The sequence below is a fragment of the Thunnus thynnus genome, chromosome 5, assembly GCF_963924715.1.
Source record: "Thunnus thynnus chromosome 5, fThuThy2.1, whole genome shotgun sequence".
NCBI classification, from domain to species: domain Eukaryota; kingdom Metazoa; phylum Chordata; class Actinopteri; order Scombriformes; family Scombridae; genus Thunnus; species Thunnus thynnus.
The window spans coordinates 22,137,757-22,160,072 of record NC_089521.1 but is presented as its reverse complement, the minus strand read 5'-3'; the positions used below and the strand labels follow the sequence as shown (position 1 = coordinate 22,160,072).

Genomic DNA, 22,316 nt, shown 5'->3' with positions numbered 1-22,316 from the left:
TGCATGTGGAGCTGGATTTTCATCAAAATACTCATGCTGATTGGTTCCTGGTGGCTATGATTTTTGTACAGTAGAATAACTTTGCAGGACTACATCCTGTTCAGAAATATTAGATATAAGGTGTGTCAGACTCATGACCATGAGTGTGCATTTAATTCATCACGTTGTGGTAATCACAGCGCATTCAAGGAAATAGTGGTTCGTGTCAAATTGATCACACCTGGATATAAGAAAACATAATGATGTATGAACCAGAGTCTACAGCTGTGCTAGCAGGTCTGTGCTTAGGCACAGTGGTGCTTTGAGCTAAATGCTAACATTAGCATGCTAAATTGCTCAATGTTAACATGCTGATGTTTGGCAGGTATTACCATGGTCAACCTCTTCATTTAGCATAATGATGTTGATGTCATTAGTTTGCAGGTATTTAGTAAAATTTTGACCGGATGATGGTGCTTGATTAAAAGTCAGGGGTTTACAAAGTCATTAGGATTCATTCTCTGGTGATCTTGAATAGTGTGTAAGATTTAAATTGCTTCAATACAAACAAATCAAACAAAGAAATAATCTACATTTTTTTTATATTGATTATGCCAAAATGAAAAACAGTTAACAGCCCAGTAGTTGCATTCTGGGGTGGCCTGTGGAGCCTATCACCACTGACACAAGCTGATGGCAGCCATGACAGACAGCATTTCACATTAAAACAGTTTCCTGTGGGCTAGATATTCACTGTGGACTAAGCGGCAGACTGACCTTATGATTGACATTCCCATCCCAAGAGCCCCACCTCTAGCATGGTTAAAAGTAAAGATTTTTCTGGGGTCATCAAGTAATCAGTTCTTCTCTTACTTATGGCCTAACTTTGCACCAACTTTCACTGAATCTACTGAGTCCTTTTGTAGATATCTACTGAAAACAAAACCTCTGTGGTGGAAATAACTAGTGTGTGTTGACATAGCTTGGTTTAAACTGGAGTATATTTTTGTAGTTTTGTAGTTCACACTCCTAATCACACTGAAATATAATGACTTTCTCAAAATATGAATAGAAAAATTTCTACACTCACCCCTGACAGAGGTTTCATCAGGCAGGAACATGAAGGCAACAATTCTTTCTTTGCATATTTTATTCTGTCTGTGTGCACCGAGTTCACAGCTCATGCCTGAAAAGATGAGGGGAGACAGAAACAATTTTAATCTTCCTCTGCCATATTTCAGAGAAAGCTCTATTCAGTGCAATTATGACATTCAGTGTTAATTTACACAACATGCCCATAGAATCAGAATGTTTTGTCACTATGGCAACGTGTACCTCCCCAGAAACCTGCTGGATTATTTTGAGTATTTTTGTACCCAAGTGGTTTCCTGTTTACTTCCTAAATATCTACACTACAAAGGGATAAGACACCATCAGTATCTGAGGTAGGCTGTTGTTAAATGAGATTTCATTGAGTTTTCAGCATTCAACGGGTATTAGTTCAATCCCACCAGAGAGAAACTTGTCTATTTGTCTGATTGGTTCCTAAATGGCAGTGGGCTGCTAGCTTAACTGGCTGTGACAAGTAAGAAAGATTAATGTAGAAAGAAGTAGCCACATTTATTGTGAGATTAGTTACTTTTCTTGGGTTATGTGGGTATGTAAGCAGGCAAACTTAATTTATGCAGCCTATTTATATTTTTGAAACACAAGTTAAAAAGTATTTTACTGGCAGAATAAAAAAGGAAAGAGAGAACTAATAGAGAAGACAATATATAAAAACAAGCAGAATTAGGTATACCTACATAAAATGTGAGATCAAGAGAAAGCCAAAGAAAACAAATGGGTTTTAAGATGCTTTTTAAAGATGTGCACTGATTTGGCTTCACTGAGATTTTGTGGATGGCTGTTCTGGAGTCGAAGAGCAACGACAGCAAAAGTATCATCAGCTTTAGTTTTCAGCCTCGGGAGCCAGAAGTCCCCGCTCTGAAGTTCAGACGGCATAGCAACTCCTTTAAGTATAGAGGGGACTGACCATGTAATGCATTGTATTTCAAGATTAAAATAATGGGAAGAAGCTAAAATAGGAGTAATATGTGATATACAGTACGTTTATTTTGTTGTTGAAAGCCTTATAGATAAGCTAAATAGAGAAGATTTACATTTTCCAAATCTTTAGGCTGAAGGAAAGGTCTAATTTTTGCAGTGTTTCTTAGATGGAAAAAACAGGACTGGGTGAGTTATTTCTCAAGTAATCTTAAAGGTTTTTACTTAATATTATGGGCAAGCTGGAAAATTACATTTGAATAATGTTATCTTTACCAATAAAAGGAATTTCTGTTTCATCATAGTTAAGTTGTAGACCATTTTGAGACATGCATTCTTTAGTTTCTGTGTTTAGCTTCATAGTTATTGGGATGGATGTGTGTCGTCAGCATAAGAAGATAAGAGATTGAAAAGCGACAAATTATGTTGCCAAGGTGAAGCACGTGTCACCGCATATTAAAGGGTCTGATAACGAAACAAAAGCCCACCCACTCTCTGAGCCTATCAGGTCGGCTTGCATCAGAGTGACTTTTGTGACAAATGAAAAAATGGCTAGTGACCCGCTGTTATCTATTTTACATACCATACAGCATTTTACATGGCTCTCTGGGTTTAGCTACAGTTACTGCAGCTGCATAAAAGGTTAATGAAGATGATAGCAGAGCTGGTTGCTTTGTGTTGCTCACACTGAGGCGACAGATGCAGCAGGAGGCTGGCCCACTGCAGGGTACCCAGTGACAGCACTGGCTTAGGCATATGTCTGAACTGTGAAGGGCTGGAGAACAGAGAGATGAAAGGTATGGATTGAGAGAGACACACAAAGCCAGAGAAAGTCAGACACTTTTGTCTCACTGACTGAGAGGAATGACAAGGAGAGGAAAGGGACTAAAATGAAAAAGTCACGCAGACATTGTCTTAGTATTTGATGGAAGTAAGAGATACAGAGAGGGGATGGAGGGAGGGGTGTGAGATGATGGGAAAACTTTGTGCCGAGTGAACACCCTAACTTCTTTTTTATTCTCTCTCATGCAGAGTTTGAAAAAGTAGTATTTTAACAGTGAGTTCATGTAAATCTCTGGGTTGACATTTCTATTCACCATTTCCTGTATATTTTTAGAGAGCTACTGATGAGCTGTGCCTTTGAAACACTTACAAGTGTTTAAAATATCTACAAGATGACAAATGTAAAGAATAATCGGAAGTATTAGCTTTGACTTGACCTACATTCAACATATGATTTATTCTGCTTTATTAAATGACTAGTAGCCTCATATATTGATTTCAAAGACATTGGTAGGTTCTTAAAATACAGAATAATTTTCCAAGATCAACAACAAGGGGTTAAGAGGCTAGAAATGATTGTGTGCAGGGCAAAATGAAGAAAAGCAAGGCCCCTTCTTCCAGGAGAGCAGAAATCCAGCAACTCTACCAATGCTACGCCTCGGGCAAGACGACTTTGCCTGCCTGCGCCCTCCTTAGGTTCCTCCACAAGGAGCAGATGGAGCTCACAGCAAATGAAGAGACAGCAGAGAGTTTGATTGACAGATATGAGATTGAGGAGACAGGTGAGTAAAGAGAGAGCTGTGTACCATCTCAGACTGCTTGCTGCTCATTACAATGGGTAAAAAAAAAGACTGTTGTTTAAGGCCTCAGTGAAACTCAGCTCTGTCAAGCAATGATGCTAATTTGGTTATACCAGAAGTCAAGGCCTCAGCTCCAGCGGTGCCTCGCTGAGTGATTTGCTGTAAGCCCAGAGGCATGTGTTGAAATGAAGAGTCAAGCATGTCAGTGGACAAGAAGACCATATGTTGCCTTGAGCCCAGTGTACTTCCAGCTAACACACACCATTGCAAAAAGCAAAGCATGAATACAGAGAAAGTTCAGTGTTGATATTTGGTGTCAAGGCTCTGATGTCCTCTCCAAGCTCAGCACAGAGATTAGGGAGATTTATCCAAAATTGACCCAGAATCTGGAAGTGAAACCAAAATGTTGAATGTAAAAGCAGCTCTTGAGGTCCAGCCTGACTTTAGCAGCACAAGCAACAACATTTTAAGCTCAGTGATTAATATTATTTGGAAGTCAGACGAAGTGTACCCTTTATGTTTTTTGTACACAATCTTTCACGTTTGACTTTTTCTTTAAAAAAAAAAGAGATAATTTTCCGTTTTTCTGTAGTTCAATGTAGCCTTTATACTGATTATTCAGCTTTGTGGTTTCATGCACATCAAAGACTAAGAGTACTCACATTTTTTCAAGTGTTTTTACAGGAATTCAACATTGTAAATGTATTTATTCACTCTCATGTCTGTATATTACAGTAAGCAGGGAGCAGGAGCCATGAGGCAATTAGTTTAACTTAGCATAGTACAACTAGCTTGGCCAGGCAAGTTGTTGCGCCACCACCTCAGGTTTGCTGCCAATTTTTCCCCAGTGGCCACTCATGGTATTGCAGCCAAAAATCTCCTGTGGCCCGAAAAGCACCTCAAACCTCAAACAAGGTCATTACTCTTTGTATTATGATTTATTTTAATCCATGAAGGATTTATATTTATAAAACTTTCCCTGAGCCTAGAAAAACATTTTTATCATCTCAATGTAAAGTTTATGGGCTGAGCAGGAACGTGCGGACGGGGCCAGCAGGAGAAACACCACAGTGGAAACAAACCCAAAGCTACAAAATTTTTTTGGCTCATGCACCAGGCGAGAGAAGGCAGGATCTTTGAGTCCAGTATCCAGTTCCTATAATAAATCCATGCTTAAGGGGGAAGCTTGGCTAGAGCCCGGAGCTAACCTCCTCCCAGCTCTAGCTCCATGATTGACACACAGACATGAGAGAGGTATTGATCTAAGTCTGGGCAAAAAATCAAGTAAGCATATTTCCAGAAATCTATAACTGTCACTAAAATGTCTTTTTTGCTTTGACATAAAATGTCTTACTGAAGTTCATTACAGATGAAATCACATTCATTTCATCAATTTTTCACTAGTTTGAACTGTGTCATCCTACCCTTTTGAAGACATAAAGATCAGATCCAACAATTTGATTTGTTTTAATCTGGCAACACCAGTCACTTCTGCTTGAGCTGGCAGTATTCTTTTTAAACTTCTTTGCCCTTATTTAAGAAACTTATTCTGATTTTGACTGTGACTTTACTTGTTCTTCATCTTCCAGCCAGAGAAAACAGGTGCATGACATTTGAAGGCTTCCTCAGATACATGGAGTCCAAAGACTGCTGTGTGTTCGACCAGGCCCACACATCTGTTTACCAAGACATGGACCAACCTCTCACCAGTTATTTCATCTCGTCATCACACAACACCTACCTGATGGGAGATCAGCTAGTAGGCAAAAGCCATCTGGATGCCTATGTTTGGTAGGGAAGTAGTTCTTCTGGTGATGCAAAAAAACCAAAAAACTGCCCCAATTTCAGGAAAGAAATCAGCATATAAATCAGTGAATAATATACAGCACCTGTATCTTTAATTAATCTGATATTTCAATTAGATCAAAATTTGATAGAGCCAATTTAAGCACTATTTTGCTGTGATACAGGTCAAAAATGCCCCTCAGTGCAGTACATTAGTGCCCTCTCTCTTAAGTCTCTCCTCCAGAACTACGTTTGTTATCTGGATGCTCTCCTTTCATTTCAATGACCCACTCATGTGCTGAGGCAGACAGTGAAATTGCTGTGGTCCCTTTAAGGGACAATGGAGGTGATTACAAAAGGGGCTGATGGCAGCAGAAGTGCTGTATTTATGGTCCCCCTGAAAGTGCTGATCGCCCTGGCAAGCTGGTAGAGAGGAACCCCCCAACCCAGTGGCCTGGAAGCTCTGGTTTACTTAGATAATTAAAGAATCATTTAGAGAGTGGCAGGAGTAAAAGGTGGCTTTTTAGAAATCCCACTAGGACCAAATGTTTATGCTTGCGAAAGAAGTGCAGGATTACCAGCAGTCTATAATCCTGTAAAATAAAGAATTGGCAAGGCATGTTGAAATTTAAGGATGCAGTGACTAATAGATCACTGAAACCTGAACTGAAAATGTTTCAGGTTAAAAAATAGGTATCCTAACAATACATTTTTACATTTTACATTTGTAAAAATGAAAAATAGAGAATGAGAACTTAACTGTGATTTATTTGGGAAAGAATCAACAGCACCAACATATAGCTATCACATCTATGGTGCTCATTTTCAAAAAGAAAAATCAATTTTGGCTAATTGTATCCTGGTGGCTTATAGGCTATAAAGAAAAAGTTGAGCATTTTAGGAATTTTTCATAAATTCTTTGCTTTCTGAGAGTTAGATAAGTGGATATCGATATTATTCTCATGTCTGTCCATTAAGTATGGAGCTGGCAGTTAGCCTAGCTTAACATCATGGAGTCGGGAGGAAACATCTAGCTTAGCTCTCTTCAAAATTCCAAAATATGCCAACCAGCACCTCCAAAGGTTTGTTTATACAGAAAGCAAAGCAAATTTTCCCCTCATGTTATTCATGAGTGTTAGGCAGCTTGTGCAGTTTGTGTTTATTCACCTCAAACAACGTACCCACCGTTAGCTGTAATGTTAGCTAGCTAGCAACATATGCACCATCCGCGCTGAGACTCAGAGCTCACCAGAAACTGCAGTTCTCTCTGTTGTCTTCCTTCATCCTCTCTCCTTTTTCTTCTTGTCTGTTTGTTAATTAGCACAATTTTTTTCATTCAAATTCTTGACAACAGTTTATCCATCTGCCCCGGAGCACTGCTGGTGAGCATCAGTTTGTGTCTGAGGTACCTAACAACTTTCATGTGATGTCAAGTCTCAGTGACTGTCTTTGGTTTCCAAGAAATAAAACACCAAATTTATTTAATTACGTACATTATACAATTATATTTAATTTACATTTCTTTTTGTGCATTAATTAGACAAACAAGACACACATTGTTAATTAGTGAGCTTTAGAGGTTTTTATGAATTTTGTCTTTATGCTAAGCTAGACAAGTCACTGCATTCTGCGGCGCAGTACTCATTGCCTTCATTGGTAACATGAAAGCAGTATCGATCTTCTTATCTAATTCTTGCAAAGAAGGTAAACAAACAAACAAACAGACAAGAAAATATTTCCCAAAATGTTGAACTTGAATTTCCTTAAGCCAATTCAGTACCTTGTAATGATTCAATCTTACTTGTTTTTTACATCACATCCCTGTAGTTATCTTTCCCCCACAGTAGCTGTCCAAACAAACACAAAACAAATAAGAAAATAAAATAATATTATTACAGCCATAATAAAATAATAAAAAATATGATCTGGATAAAAGTGAGCCTATCAGATAACTTCCACTCTATCGCTCTTGATTGTGACTCACAATATGACCACGACTATACTTTGCTCATAATAAAAGTGAAGTTACAAATCAACTCTGCAATGTACAACCTAGAGCAAGACAATCATCATGATATTTCTGAGACTATTGAGATGAAATAATGTGTAACAGCATGCATGGGCTCCAGCTGCATAACAAACACAGCAGCAGCACACACATGTTGTTAAATGTAAAACAGTAATATATTGGTAGAAAAAAAGGCTGAATTCTGAGAGAGCAGAGCAGTTGAGAGTTAAAATCTCTGGTGTAAGTGGAAGATATAATTTTGAATCAGTTTTGCAAGTGAATGCATCACAATATATGACCTTAACAATTATTTGCCCCCACCCTACTGTGAAAGTGATGTCACTTTTGTCCACCACCAATTGAAAGCAATATCTCATGACACCAGGACACATGCTGTACTGTATAAACTTGACTGTACTTTTAAGGAATGCACAGACTGTAGCAGTACTATTTTCTTGTTGTTAAATTTAGGTCAACAAAGGTAGAAGATGCTGTTGAAATTAATTATTAGATTGCAATACTTGCTTTTCATTATTCACATGTATTGATATAATAGCTGTTACATGTTTGGAAGGTATTATGATGGCCTGACTTGTGAGTATTTGTGAGAAAGGAAAAGTTTGTGCCTCAACTCTTCACCCACTTACGTCTTCTAATTTCTCACAGAACATTATAAGTGCTTATCATAGCCTTGCCGCAGCTCAGTGTGTGTGCATGTGTGTCTGTATGTATGCATGTGTTTGTGTCTTTGTGTGGCACAGCGCTTTGAGGAAAGGCTGTCGCTGTCTGGAGATTGACTGCTGGGATGGGCCAGACATGGAGCCTGTAGTCTACCATGGCTACACCCTGACCACCAAGATACTCTTTAAGGATGTCATCACCACTGTGGAGCAACATGCCTTCGAGGTAACACTGAATAGTATGTTACATGGCATGTTTATCCCTCGAGTGGCGCCCCAGGTGTCCAACTCAGTGTTCGCCCTTTGCCTCTGTAGGTTGCAGGAGTCCCTACTGAGCTGCATTTGCTCTAATTAATAACATCTCTGATATCACTGTTTTGCCTGCAAGTCTTTGATTCAGACTGTTCAGGCCATTCTCTGTGATGTATCTGGAGACTTTAGCCCCGCAAAGAGAGCTGAAAATTATATCCAGGTTGATGCTAATTGTTGGAAATAGGGGTTACATCATGATTTTTTTTTTTTTTTTTTTTGGTGCGATTATTTTTTGGCAGGTTTCTGCTTACCCAGTGATCTTGTCATTGGAAAACCATTGCTCCCAAGAGCAGCAGGAGGTCATGGCCCAGTACCTCATCTCTATCCTGGGAGACAAGCTGCTGAAAACCCCCTTGGATCACCCAACCACTGGAGACCTTCCAAGCCCAAATGTAAGACTTGGCAACATGAAAGTTTGACCATCTGAGCTCAGATTATAAATTGTGAATCAGAGGAAGAATCTGTGTTTAATGTTAGAGCTGCTGGTGCAGGCATAGGAATGATAGTGTTTGTATGTATAAATCCTTAGCATCTGTCATAGCAGAGCAAAACAAGGAGAAAATGAGACCTTTTTGTTGTCACAGAGGGCCTCATTAGTCTCTTTCTGAGGCTTCCTGTGCCTCTCTCTTCCTTTGGGATGCAGGGGTAGATGGGCTCCTGCATTTGCAAACCTCTTTAATCTCACAGAGATTCACAAATTCTAATGGATGTGGTTGATCCTGAGAAGTGTCCATCATTTTAAGTGTGCTGAGGCACTTGAGCTGATTGTTCATTTAGATGCCCCTGTCTGAGACTTGACTTCTCCAGTGAAAGCATTTGCCTCAACCCATGACTGAGTGACTGGCCCGACAGATGCAGGCGTTGTCACTCCAGTCTATTGAATATGACGAGCAGGATGAAGGGCTTCTCTCTAAGTGTGGATGAATGTGTGCTGTCTCGCCAGAGTTTTTTTTGCTGCCTGTGACTTCTACTGCTTCGGAATTTACTGCAAAAAATGAGTTGTGTTTTATCCTGAGTGTGCACGTAAGATTTTCTTCCCCATATAATTTTTGGCTGGACCACAGGGAACAGCCCTATTAACATGAATGTCTCTCCCTGACTGAATGAGTCACTGATTGAGTGACAAAGTTACACCATTGGCCAATGATGTAACTTTGTCACTCGCCTTGGTTGGGTGTCACAACGTGTTGCCACTTCCTGTATCCGTCGTTTTAAATTAAAAGCCATGTCAAGCCATATACTAGGTTTTGACCTAGTCTTGTTTATCTTTATGATTCAGAGAGGGTGGGCCTACATAGGATCCTCAGTGCTAATGGTTTTATCGTGACTCTAAACCCCCAGCAACTTGAACACTGAATCTTGTCACATTCATGCAGCTTTACACATTTCATTTAAAATGAAAGTGGAACCAATATGTGACTCTCAGAATTGTTCATTACTTTATATTCTGCTCTGTTTACAGAGTCTTCAAAGCCACAGCCTTGTCTCTATTTTTCCATTATCAAGTGTTATTGTAGGATTATAGTTCATTAACAAGTTATTACTCTACTTTATTCTATTTTTACTGTCAACATGGACCAAAAGTCTCTTGAAGAACCTCATATGATATTGTAAATTAAATCAACATGAGCAAAGCGTCTATTCTAGCTCTCCAGACTGTATCATTTTGTGTAACTGCAGTGAAAATTGAATGAGTGCAGTGCCAAAGGAAGCTCTGAAGCTTATAATTTTCATACTCTATGGACTCTTGCAGGTTGTCAATGTTGGCAGATCTGTAATTATTTTATATATTTCGCCTGTGTATACAGTATGTGACACTGACATGGTGACTTCCTGACATGTGGCTTACCACAAAGCTGCTTTCAAGTCCAGACCACAGTGTTTTTTACTTTTAGCATACTGCAGCTCATCTGTCCTATAGAGTAACACATTGACACACATTCGGAGCCAGGCTGCTGAAATGTAGCAGATATTCAGCACACCTGCAAATCAGACAGGCAGTGGTTTGTGCAAAGGGAGTGTTTTGATGTGTTCGAAGTTTGAGGATGGAGGAAGAAGGACAATTTAGAGTTTGTTTGACCCATTCAGCTCTGTGATGTTTTTATGAATGTAGTGTAAATGTACGTCTATGATTGTGTGTGTGTGTGTGCATGGGGATGCCAGGACCTGAAGTATAAGATCCTCATCAAGAATAAAAAGCTAAGGCCTCAGATTAAGACAGAGGACATGTCAGGGCTAGAGGAGAGTGGTGATGAGGGTGATGATGAGGAGGAGGATGAGGAGGACGAAGATCATCAGACCAAAGCAAAGTTCTGGTCCCCCAGAAGGCAGACAGGGTCAAAGAAGAAAGTAAGTCAGTTAGATTTCAAACAGATATAGACTGAGTGTATAGAGAAACAAAACTAAATGTACACTTTAAAGGATATGACTGGCAATTTTCCATATTTTTCTTATTGTCAATAAATTTCATGTGCAGAGTCAAACCAACAATGAACTCGTCCTTCTTATAAGTATTGTGTTATATCCAAGGTCTGATATTTCATATTCCTCTGTGCTGTAGACCTCCTTGTCCAAAAACTATTAAAAACACGTCAGTGAGCCAGACTGTTGCATTGGATGACCTGTTCCTTTACCCCAAAGATTACAGTCATGGACGTTTGTTTAGAAATGGCTCCAAAGACTAATAACAGCGATCACATTTCCAGACTCCGGAGAATAGTTCCATGTAAGACAAATGCACCTATGCATGTACGGGCACGCAGTTCTGTTTACAGAGCCTTTTTGTGCTACATATCACAACTTTTTGACCTTGTATTTCATTGTAAACTTCTCAAAAAACTTCTGTAGAATTTGGAGCCATTTCTAAACAAACTACTGTGACTGTAATCTTTGAGGTGAAGAATGTCAACTAGCGCAGCACTGAAGCTCACTGATGTGTTTTTAATAGTTTTTGGACAACAATGGAGGTCTACAGCACAGAAGAATATGAAATATCAGGCTTTGGATACAACGGCTGTCACTTTTTCAAAAAGTCACGTTCAAACGAATTTGAACTAGTAAACAATTTGTTCGAACTAATTCGAACTCAACCCATGTACCGTTATGTGTCTCAGATCCAATTTGCTGTGACTGTCATAAGCATATATATATGGCCAGTGACATCCATCTGTCAGTGGGCAGAGAGAGCGTCTTACCATTCAGTATAGTCCTCATATTTTCCTGTGTGGTGTCATACAACTGCATTATGTGTCTTGAGATTGCACTGTGTATGAAGTAGGCTGTCAGACAAGGCGTGTTAATGTTGCTACACTTGTTTGATGCCTCCGCTGCCTCATGTGGCAAGCTAGCTGGTGAGTCCTCAGATATGTTGTTGTTAGAGTAAGGCAGCTGTTTTTTACAAAGCTGGCAAATCTTTGTTGGTAATTTTGACGTCTACAGTGTAGCCCCTAAAATACTTCCACATGCTGATTTTCAGATGCTTATAGGTCAAAGAGCAGCCAATAGGTCAAGCTGATAATGGATTTTAAGAATGCCCTCTACTTCAAATGGTGTGTTGGGCTTATAGACTGTACATTTTGAATTCAAACAGGTCATTACAGTTCAAATATTACGTTTTCCCCATGTTCAAACGAAAGTTTGAATTTCAAATAAAAAATGACAGCCCCATTGGATACACACAATACTTGTAAGAAGGATGAGTTCATTGTTGGTTTGGCTCTGCACATGGGATTTGTTGACAATAAAAAAATAGCAAATTGCCAACCATATCAAAAAAAGGTAAGGTCCTGGAATTTATTGCAGTATTTGTTGCAGTTTGGTGAATGCTGCTTTTTCGTGTGTCTTCTTTCTCCCTCCCCCCAACATAATGAGCAGAAGAAGAAGGTGGTGGTGGCAGAGGCTCTGTCTGACCTGGTTGTATACACCACATCTGTCAAGTTCATCACCTTCAGTCATTCCAAAGACAATCAGAACTACTATGAGAACACATCTATGGCAGAGAAGAAAGCTCGCAAGCTAGTCAAAGCTTCAGGTAAAATGACATTTATGGAGGTGAATTTATGGAAAGAGGGAAGGGAGGCCTGATTTTAAAGTAATAAAGAATGTGTATGATTATTTGCAAATATTACAAAATATCATTTTGATGAGGCCAGCGGGTCATGTGTTTTATAATCACATTCAGCTCAAAGGGAAAGCATATTGAACATGATGTACACAGCATAGGGGAATACTTTTTAGGAAGTAAAACACAACAGCACCAGCTCAGAAGTGTGTCTTATACTCTCACTGTTGAGGGAAGTGAAAAGAGCCCACAGAGGTTCGAATCAACTGATAATCAGTTAAACTGTCATCTTGCTGCTGTGTGGCAGTATATTGGAGACACGGAGTGATTTATAGAAATGAAATCTGTTCCTGCTGAGGAGGAATGACACTTTCCAGACATGCAGCTATATTATGAGCTGGTTGGCTTGTTTGGCAGGGACCACAAACAGTCTCAGCTATGCTGGAGGTGTAAAAAACCGTGTTGTCTCTTGCCATCGTCAAGCCCTACAGGGAGAATGATGCAGCTACATTATGATCACACACAGACTGAAGAAGGGAGCCAGTTTTTTGTCTATTCGGGATTTAGATAATTATACAGACATCAAAACCTGATGAGCACAATCTGTAGTTTCCACCTTTCCAACTCATTTCAGGTATACTCTAAAAAAATCTTCCATTTCATATTAAGCTAAAATGACAATTCGAGTTTGCATTTGTGTAAGTTATTCATATGATCCCATTTCAAGTAAAAATTTTGTATAAAAGCAAATCACTGAGCATATCCGTGAGGATCTATTATACTGATAATGAATTGTAAAATGACATTGTTATAACTGTTGCTATCAGAAAGTGACCATATCCTTGTAAATAACCCTTGATGCTGTCACTTACTCTCTGCATTGCTGCAGCCACTGAGCTTATTCTGATATTAACATTGAAGGATCATAGCGACGACATCTGTGAAGTCTGAATCTAGGTTTTGTCTCATTAATGATTATGTGTCAGACGAGACATTTGACCTTTGAGTGTTGCCTCCCCCCTCTCTCGCTCTCTCGCTCTCTTTCTCTCTCAGGTCCGGATTTTGTTCAGCACAACCAGAAGTTCCTTACCAGGATTTATCCAGCAGGATCAAGGACATCCTCATCCAACTACAACCCCCAGGAGTTTTGGAACGTCGGCTCACAGCTCGGTGAGTCAAAGACCTCATGACACAGTTTGTGTGCGCACATAAGATATGCAGTGAAATTTCATACACATGCCCAAATGCATGTACATTCATGTAGGCCTGGGAACCTGAAATGTATTAACTATCTCAACAAACAATGTTGATTTTCACATCTTGGGTAGAACCTTTAATGAGTTTCAAAACTTGGATGATGAATGCCAATTACTGTGGTTCATACACACAGAACCAACAGTGTTATTTAAATTATGTTATTTAATAGTTAGTTAACTGTGTTTCTATTTTGGTCGAGATTAAAACTCTGAAAACACAACTTCCTTTGTGTCAGAAGTTTCAACAGGGTTAACAGTTTCTCAACACATGCAGAACAACCACAGTACAATACAAGCTTTTGAGACTGAGGGAAATGCAGTCCTGAAACTTGGATTGTGAAACTTCAAAGGGAACAACCTGGCCAAGTGTCCTGTCGATTAGCAGTGAAAAGAACATTTCATTCCAGTCCACAGCCTGACCACCTCATCTGTGTTTTCCCCGGAGCAAGTCCTCTCCCGGACCTTATCACACCTTTTCTAAATCGATTTATAGCCCCCCTCTCTGCCCCCCTTAAATGCGTTTTTTTTTTCTTGTCTGGGTCAGAGCTTATAGCTTTTTTTTCTGTGTGGTTATCATTTCTTTAGAGTCAAGCATGAGCATCAGGCTTCACTCTGTATCACACAGATGTGCCTCAGAGTAACAGCTTCTGTATACTGTAAGCAGCTGCAATGACCAAGAGAAATCTCAGCTATGCTTCAAATAATCATATGTAAACTTTATATCCTCAAGCCATCTGGCAATATGTGATTGCCCATGGGCTTAAAGTCACAACCCTGATCTTTCAGTGTTCCTGTCACTCCGCTTGTCTTCATCCGTTTCCATCTCTCAGTCAGCCAGCTGCTGATTCTGACATAGAGCCTTGCTGATTGTTGAGCAGACTCTCTACGTGCTTTGGTGGCAGCTGTGCACATGGTGATCGGCACTTTTCACAGTTGCAGGAGACTGCGATACAAAGCAGCCTGGATGGATCAATCACAGTAGAATATTCACCAGGCCGCTGTGACACGCACAGAAAAAGTATATACAGTATTCAAATCTATCAGCAGGATTATATGCACTGCTTTCTTTAATTGACAATCTATTTGAGTGTGAATGTTTAGTCACTGATGATACTAAAGAAATTCTGTATGCAGCACACGTGCCAACACACAGCTTTGCACTATAGAAAAAAAAATTACACTCATTGCACAGTCAGTGATTTTGAATGCTTCCCTGATGCAATGTACGCTATTGTTGCAAAAACATTTCAAGTCTAACACAGCTCCCTCCTGCAGAATGAAGAAAGAGCCTTAGAAAATGGAAGGTGTGGAGGCTATTTTAACAGGCTTTAAGCATTTTCAATTTTGTTCACATAAGTTTTTTTTGTGTGTGTGTCACTGCTCTGTGGTGTGGTGTTTTGCAGTGGCACTCAATTTCCAGTCCTTGGGCTTGCCTATGGACCTTAATGATGGCCGTTTCCGGGACAATGGTGGCTGTGGATATGTCCTGAAGCCAGCGGTGCTCATGTCCAGCCAGCGGAGCTTTGATCCTGGCTGCAGCCAGCACAATGTCAAACCAACACACCTGCTGCTCAAGGTACAGCTATGGAGCACTGAACGCTGAATAATCCACTGTGGGTGGATTTATGGATTAAGGTGTAATGTTACAGGACTGTGTGTGTGCTATGTGTGCATATATGTGTGTGTCTATGCCTTCCAATCTAGGGCATTGTGCAGTGGAACTCATCTTAACTCTTCCCCTCCAGATAAATGCTTTCCTGCCGGATGCTGTGAACAAACAATGATGTAAAACTCCCCAAGAGTGTATCTGTTTGATTAGATTATCTCCCTCAGTAAGTAAACGGAAAGGAGAGAGAGAGGGGTGATCTAATGCAATTAGACCTGAGGTCCAATTAATAAATCATCCCTTTTTCTAATTTTTAAAGTATCTTGGGGGACAGTAATAGAAACACTTGTAATGTCAAGCATGTGCCATAAGCCACATGACAAAGGGTGAAGCTGTAGAGAACATGGTTACATCAAGTCTCTTGTGTGCCCTCAAGGACTACGGTGACACATTAACAGCCCAATTACAGAGATTGAACAATTTGCTGTCATGTGTAGAATGTAACGGTGGGAGTAAGAGATATCAGGGGCCTTGTACAGCAAAGACAATATGTGGTACTACCTGGGATCACATGGGAATCCTGTCATTCACTGTAGAGGAGGTAGGCAATCATAGTTACTCTACTGAAATCAGTGTCATTATGAATCATAATGAAAATCCTTCGTAAAAAGTCAGTTCACCCAAATTACAAAAACAAACATTACCTCTAGTGGCGTCGACTGCCTCTACCGCAGTACAATGGAGGTGAATGGAATTGAATTTGTAGTGCTCACATGCCACGTTCACGCCATGTCAGATGGATTGGAAGGATCTGCAAGACTTCAATGTCAAGGACTTGCAAGTGTTCAAGTCATCTGACAACTCAGGAAGGTTAAATGATAACTTCGTTGGTTGGGGGTTTAAAATATTGTGCATTGACAAAAGTACATTGTACCTATTAAATCTGGGTTTAACTACTTTAACTACAGTCTTTGGCTGCTGTGAGGCATCTGTTTGACTTTCAAGAAAATCACATTTTCATGGTCGTAATTACTACTTGAAGGTTGACATGATGCTATTTATAAATCGAAAAGTTGTAACTGCAGTAACTCCGATATGACATGAATGTTATAACGGCACTAAAGTATTACATTTTAAAAATGGAACAGCATCATCAAAACATGTTGCTGATGAATTTGTTAAATGTAATTTTTCAATATGATCATCACAAATGAAATTCCATTCACTTCCATTGTATTGGGGTGGCAGCAGAAAACTCCAGAGACAGATATCTCAAAACGTTGGGTTACTTAACGTAATCCCCAGTTCTCTGATAACAGAGTGAGGTGTTTCATTATGGGATATCGCTTCTAGCTCAACCACTACAGAAGCTCCAATGACACCACGTCTGTCTTATGACAGACAGGTCAATCATCCTGACTGGGTCATTCTATGCTGGTTTCTTGTCTCAGCTATGCAAGGAGGGAAGTATTGGTGGAACACCTCATTCTGTTATCAAAGAACGAGGGCTTACGCTAAGTACCCCAACGTTCTTTTTCTAACTTAATGCAGTGTTTCACTATGGGAAATACAGGTGGAATCGTCCTCCCCTTCCTCTATCTCATCCAGGTCAAGGATGTCAGAACAAGCCTCAACATCTGCATCATCACTCTCTTCCCCCAGGCCGACCCTTGAACAGTTGGGGCATGTCCAGTAAATCAACCTCCTCCACTGTGTCCGCTCAGCTCATAGAGGCTTGTGGCTGATTGGTAGTAGGGTTTGCTTTAGCACTGGTGGCTGAGGTGGCCATGCAGGGGTCCTGGCTATTAACTTTAGCCACTACAACCTTCAGTCTCCTCTCCAGGATTTTCTCGGGCATCGAGGCACAGTGTGCACAGACCTGGGGGTCAACCACTGAGGCCTGGGCATGTTTAACACCCATGCACACTATGCATAGCGGGTACAGACCTCTGCCTGAAACGAATGCTCCACATGATGCGGGGCACAGGCAGGAGGCACCCCTTGCCTCCTTTGGCTCAGACCCTTTGGCAGGGGCTGTGGGTGCAGACATGCTAACTGGAAGGGAAGCTTACCATTCCAGACTCACTGCTGGTACCGTGCTAGGCGACGTGACACCTTGACGGGACATCTGTTGTTGCTGTTTTTTTTGTCATTTTGTTAAACTGAATATTTAACTTATCGCAAGCCAGTCCATGTGCCTTTATTCAACCTGATTCGATTGTGGATGTTGTATTATTTCCTCAGTTGACCTTGTTCAGTCAGTATAGTAATTGTACTAAATGTAAGCAGTTGAAGAATGCACATCATGCCATCTGTTGCTCTCATACAGTAATTCTGCTACAGTTCTTGTCTCTACTGTAGCTCTGATTAAGGAAATCATTCTTGCTAAGACAAAAGTTTTCAAGGATGTATAGGATAGATGCTCGCAAGTTAAACAAAAGCACAACAGAGATTGTCTTCTAATGGAATACGCACATACACAGCACAGTGCATGAAATATAAATGTGGTGCGTGTTTTTAGATGCCTAGGGAAAAACCCTCACCTTCATTTATTCACATCATCACTCCATTATTTGATCCCTTCAGGGAAAATCCTGCAATCTTGACTCAACTCTCAACTGCAGGAATTAAGAGTCATGAGTAACATTCAGGGTCGAATTTTCAAACTTTAAACAGTAAATTTTTCATCTGCTCAGAAAAACAATATTTTCCCTTGAGCTTTCAAAAAACTGTCAACTGTAAGCAATGGTCTGTTTTTCAATAGCAAAATCTTAATGAAATGATAACTCCAAAGTGCTATCTACAGTGTGCATTTACAAGTATGGAGAAGCAGAGCATGACCACTTTAACTGTGAATGTAGCATGACTTCAGTAGAGGAAAAAGACTGTAATTTTGGGCCGGACACTGTAAAGCTCCATCAGTGCCAAGCGGGGCATGTCGTGATAAGTACATGCAGGTTTGTCTTTGATCAGGGCCGGGAAAGGGAAGGCTCAGTGTGAGAGGGCTGCAGATAAGCCTGTCTCTTTCCAGACTAGTGTAATTACAGCCCTTCTTCTCTTCTCTTCTCTTCTCTTCTCATTCCACTAATATTTACTGTTTACCCGCAGTATAGATTACATTCTTATATACCCTCAGTGTGACCATCCATAGTGCATTTCTGTGTGTGCCTATCTACAGGTAATCAGTGGATCGAACCTACCTGTCCCCAGGAGTGGCAAAGCTCTGGACCCCTTTGTCAGAGTGGAGATTCACGGGATTGCATCTGACTCCCGCAGAAAAAACACACATACTGTAAAAAACAACTGTAAGTACCGTGGAACAAACTGTAAGTACAGTATGGAGGCCTTGTTAGGATATCTTAAAACACAGCTTGACTGACTGACTTATCACTGGGCTTTGTCAGATTTAGCTCAGAAATGCAAAACTGTTTGATTTTCAATTTACAAAAAAAAAAAAAAAAAAAAAAAAAAGAATGACAGCCTCCTTTTCAGACTGGATTCATCTCTGATATCTTATCCTCAGCTAGAATAAGTTTGCCCACTGGTTGTTCTTTCTAAATTTGGACATTGTGATTTGACATTAAAAATGCCTAATAATGACTTAAATACATAAATACTGCAATAAAAGGCATAGAAAAAAAAAAATAGCCTGGTGCCAGAACTGTGAATTGTCGCCCACATCTCTGATTCATTCAACGATTCAAATTAAGTGAAACGAAATGGCAATTCAGTCTGATTATCAGGCTGGTATTTTTAATACAAAATAAACAGCAATAAAAATAAAACACAATTTGAGTCTTAACAAATTCAGATAAAAATACAAATGCTGTTTGTGCCTACTACCTGTATAGTGTAACATGGAAACCACCTATAGCACTTCCCTTTAAATAAGTTTCCCAGTTAACTGCTATTGGGATTTTCCAATTAACTGCTGATGGGCTTCTGATGAGAAATGTGCTGGTGAGTTTCTTCAGAATGTAAAGGTGAGATTTCTTTTGAAGAGTAGTCAGTCATGCACTATTGCTATGACTGGAAACATAGAGCTGACAGTCACTGCTCACTCGATGAAGTGCTACACTGCCATAATGCATCACGTGGATCCTTATACATACACAAATTTGTTTGTTCAGAAGAGAGGAGAAGACGAGTTTTTACTGCTGGGAATGATAAATATGAAAATGACTGTTAGTTAGTCTTAATTCTGCTTCCTGGAACTGTCATTAGACTTTCAAGTGTGGAAGTTAATCCCTCTGCTGTCGAGGTTTTTTATTTCTCATATTTCAGCTGGTGTTCACCCCAGAACATACAATATGTTGCTTTTGCTTTTTCAAAAATGGCCACATAAAAATTAACTAAAGACCAAAAGATAACATTGATTGGATACAGCACTGCATTGCTGCTGCACAAAGAGTGAGAGAAGGAGAAAAAGTGAGATGGTAAGAGTCCTGGAAGGCAAAGAACCAAGAACATAAATCATAAAATCATTTCACACTATGAAACAGATAACGTCACAGGTAAGACAAATGAATGAGAATTTAAAAGAAAACTTGGATGTGACAGAGGAACTTGAGTAAATTACCTATTACTGACTTATTAGTTATCTATGTGTGGTTGACTCCTTTGTCATTGCAAAACTGCACCCAAGTCATGTTTTCTCAACATGATAATGATGCTATTGTGGGTCTGATGATTATTTTTTTAACAATAAGATGTTGCTGAATAAATTAATGATTACATTGTCCACAGCAGTTCCTCTCCATGGCTACCTTACTCTTACTCTGGTGATGGTAACTCTGCTGTGAAGCCCCCCTTGCCTTCTGAGGACTGTAGCTAAAGAAGAGCTTAGCCTGTGATAGTTAAATCATGACAGCCTCATCAGTGTTGTCTCGAATATCACTTCTAAATACAGCTGTTTTTGCAGAAAGTGTGTCTGCAGTTTCAGCTGTGTGTATTATTTTACATCTGCAATAACTCATTTTTTTAGCCACTTAGGAATGGCAGAAACAAGCTGTGAACACAACACTGACTTATTGTCATCTTATAAGTTGATATGGTGAATATGTTAGCAAACAGTTTATAGATCGAGCAGATTTGTCTATCTACCAGAGGAAAGTAAGTCCAACATTCACTCTCCTTTTAGCTCTGGTTTTGGTCTCCACCAACTTCTTAGAAAAATATCTACACCTTTAGCTGCTTAACGATGCACTATGTTCACCAGCCAGTTTCTAACTTTGTCAGCTGTTGTTTGTCTGTTTGGAGCTTACTGCGGCAAAATGATGCTGATGAGAGTGAATCAAAACAGTTAAGTTGTGGGCTGGAAACCAAAACAATGAGTTAAAAAATGAGTTTTAAATCTCCACAGAGATTAGAAGAACTGCAGAGTCAAGGGATAATTCCTTGTGGGTTCATCTTTACAGGCGAACCTTTTACATACAAGTAGTCATGTACTGTAAATATAAAAATATCGACTATAGTCCCTTTAACTAAACCCATTGATGCTTACTGATTCTAATGAACTATTTCCTGTTACAGCTCTGAGTCCTCACTGGGATTCTCACATGAACTTCAACATCAGCGTCCCTGAGCTCTGCCTTATCCGCTTTTGTGTCCGAGACCAGACCGGCCTTCTCAGCAGTGATTTCGTGGGCCAGTACATGCTGCCCTTCAGCAGCCTGAAGAAAGGTGAGCCACAGAGGCAGAGAGAGCAACAGGGAGTGGTGCTGGGGCCTGTTTGGAGATCAGACTGAGAGATAAATTACATCCGGTGACATTGTGTGACCATTACTGTATTTCCCTTCATTCACCTCGTCAGCATTACTGAAGGTTGGTCTCTGCTCTGTGCTTGTGTGTTTTTATGGAAATGCTCCTATATATCTATATGATGCTCAATGGTGGAAAGTAACTAAATAGATTTACTCAAGTACTGTACTTAAGTACAATTTTGAGGTACTTGTATTTTACTTGAGTATTTCCATTTTCTGCCACTTTATACTTCTACTCCACTACATTTTGGAGGCAATTGTTGCACTTTTTACTTCACTACATTTATTTGATACCTTTAGTTACTTTGCAGATTGAGATTAACAATATAAAATATAATCAGCAAATAAATTAGGATGTATTATTATACATTAAGATAAGACTATATTGATCAGGATATAACTACTTTATATACTGCCCAGCAGTAAATAAGGTAGTTAAAATAACCTCCTCCTCTACCAACAGCAACAATGACTACACATTAATACATCAATAATTATAACACAATAAAGTAATATTTATTATTCTGAAATGGGCCATTCTGCATACTTTACTTTTACTTTTGGTGCTTTAAGTATATTTTGATCCTGATACTTTTGTACTTTTACTTCAGTCAAATTTTGAATGAAGGACTTTTACTTGTAACAGAGTATTTCTACACTGTGGTATTTCTAATTTACTTAGTAACAGATCCGAGTACTTCTCCCACCACTGATGATGCTCATATATTTAGAAGCTATACATACATTTGTTTTTCACACCCCATTCCTTCTCCACCTCCAGGCTACCGCTGGGTGCCTCTCCGGTCTCGAGACGGATGCAGCCTGGATCCAGCCTCCCTCTTCGTCTTTGTTTGGTATTCCTAAAAACAGCTCTCCATATCAGACTCACGCACAGACACACGCACACCACACCAACAGATAGGGAAGCGTGGCTGATGCAGCAACAACAACAACTACAAAAATATATAAATAAATCAAAAGCACCATTTCCTCAGATATAAATACCAGTTTTATTGTCAGAAAATAGATGTGCCATATTTCTACTGCCTGCACTGCGTGCTGCAGAGGAAAAGACCAGAAGGTTCAAGCAGGGCTGAAATGACACCAACAAAGAATCACTCTCTGCTGACAGTTTGAATCAACTCAAGTAGCAGAGAAATCTGCTGTGAAATCCGAAATCCGAGTATGATTATTAGTTTCTTATTGCAGAATTAATAATTGATGAATGTTCGATTATTG

General features: G+C 39.7%; 1 protein-coding gene across 2 annotated transcripts; it reads left to right on the top strand.

The window, feature by feature from the left end:
* The first annotated feature begins 1,316 nt into the window (after positions 1–1,316).
* LOC137183237 (1-phosphatidylinositol 4,5-bisphosphate phosphodiesterase zeta-1-like) lies at positions 1,317–22,308 on the top strand. Of its 2 annotated transcripts, XM_067590135.1 has the most exons (12): positions 1,317–1,424; positions 3,395–3,590; positions 5,198–5,399; positions 8,163–8,307; positions 8,633–8,785; positions 10,557–10,742; positions 12,267–12,423; positions 13,507–13,623; positions 15,113–15,285; positions 18,494–18,620; positions 20,848–20,997; positions 21,859–22,308. In XM_067590135.1, the coding sequence occupies exons 2-12, from the start codon at positions 3,401–3,403 to the stop codon at positions 21,939–21,941; spliced, it is 1,683 nt and encodes a 560-aa protein (XP_067446236.1). In that variant the 5' UTR covers positions 1,317–1,424; positions 3,395–3,400; the 3' UTR covers positions 21,942–22,308. The 2 variants fall into 2 exon arrangements, with proteins under 2 accessions (XP_067446236.1, XP_067446237.1); XM_067590136.1 differs by lacking the exon at positions 10,557–10,742.
* The last annotated feature ends 8 nt before the right edge of the window (positions 22,309–22,316 follow it).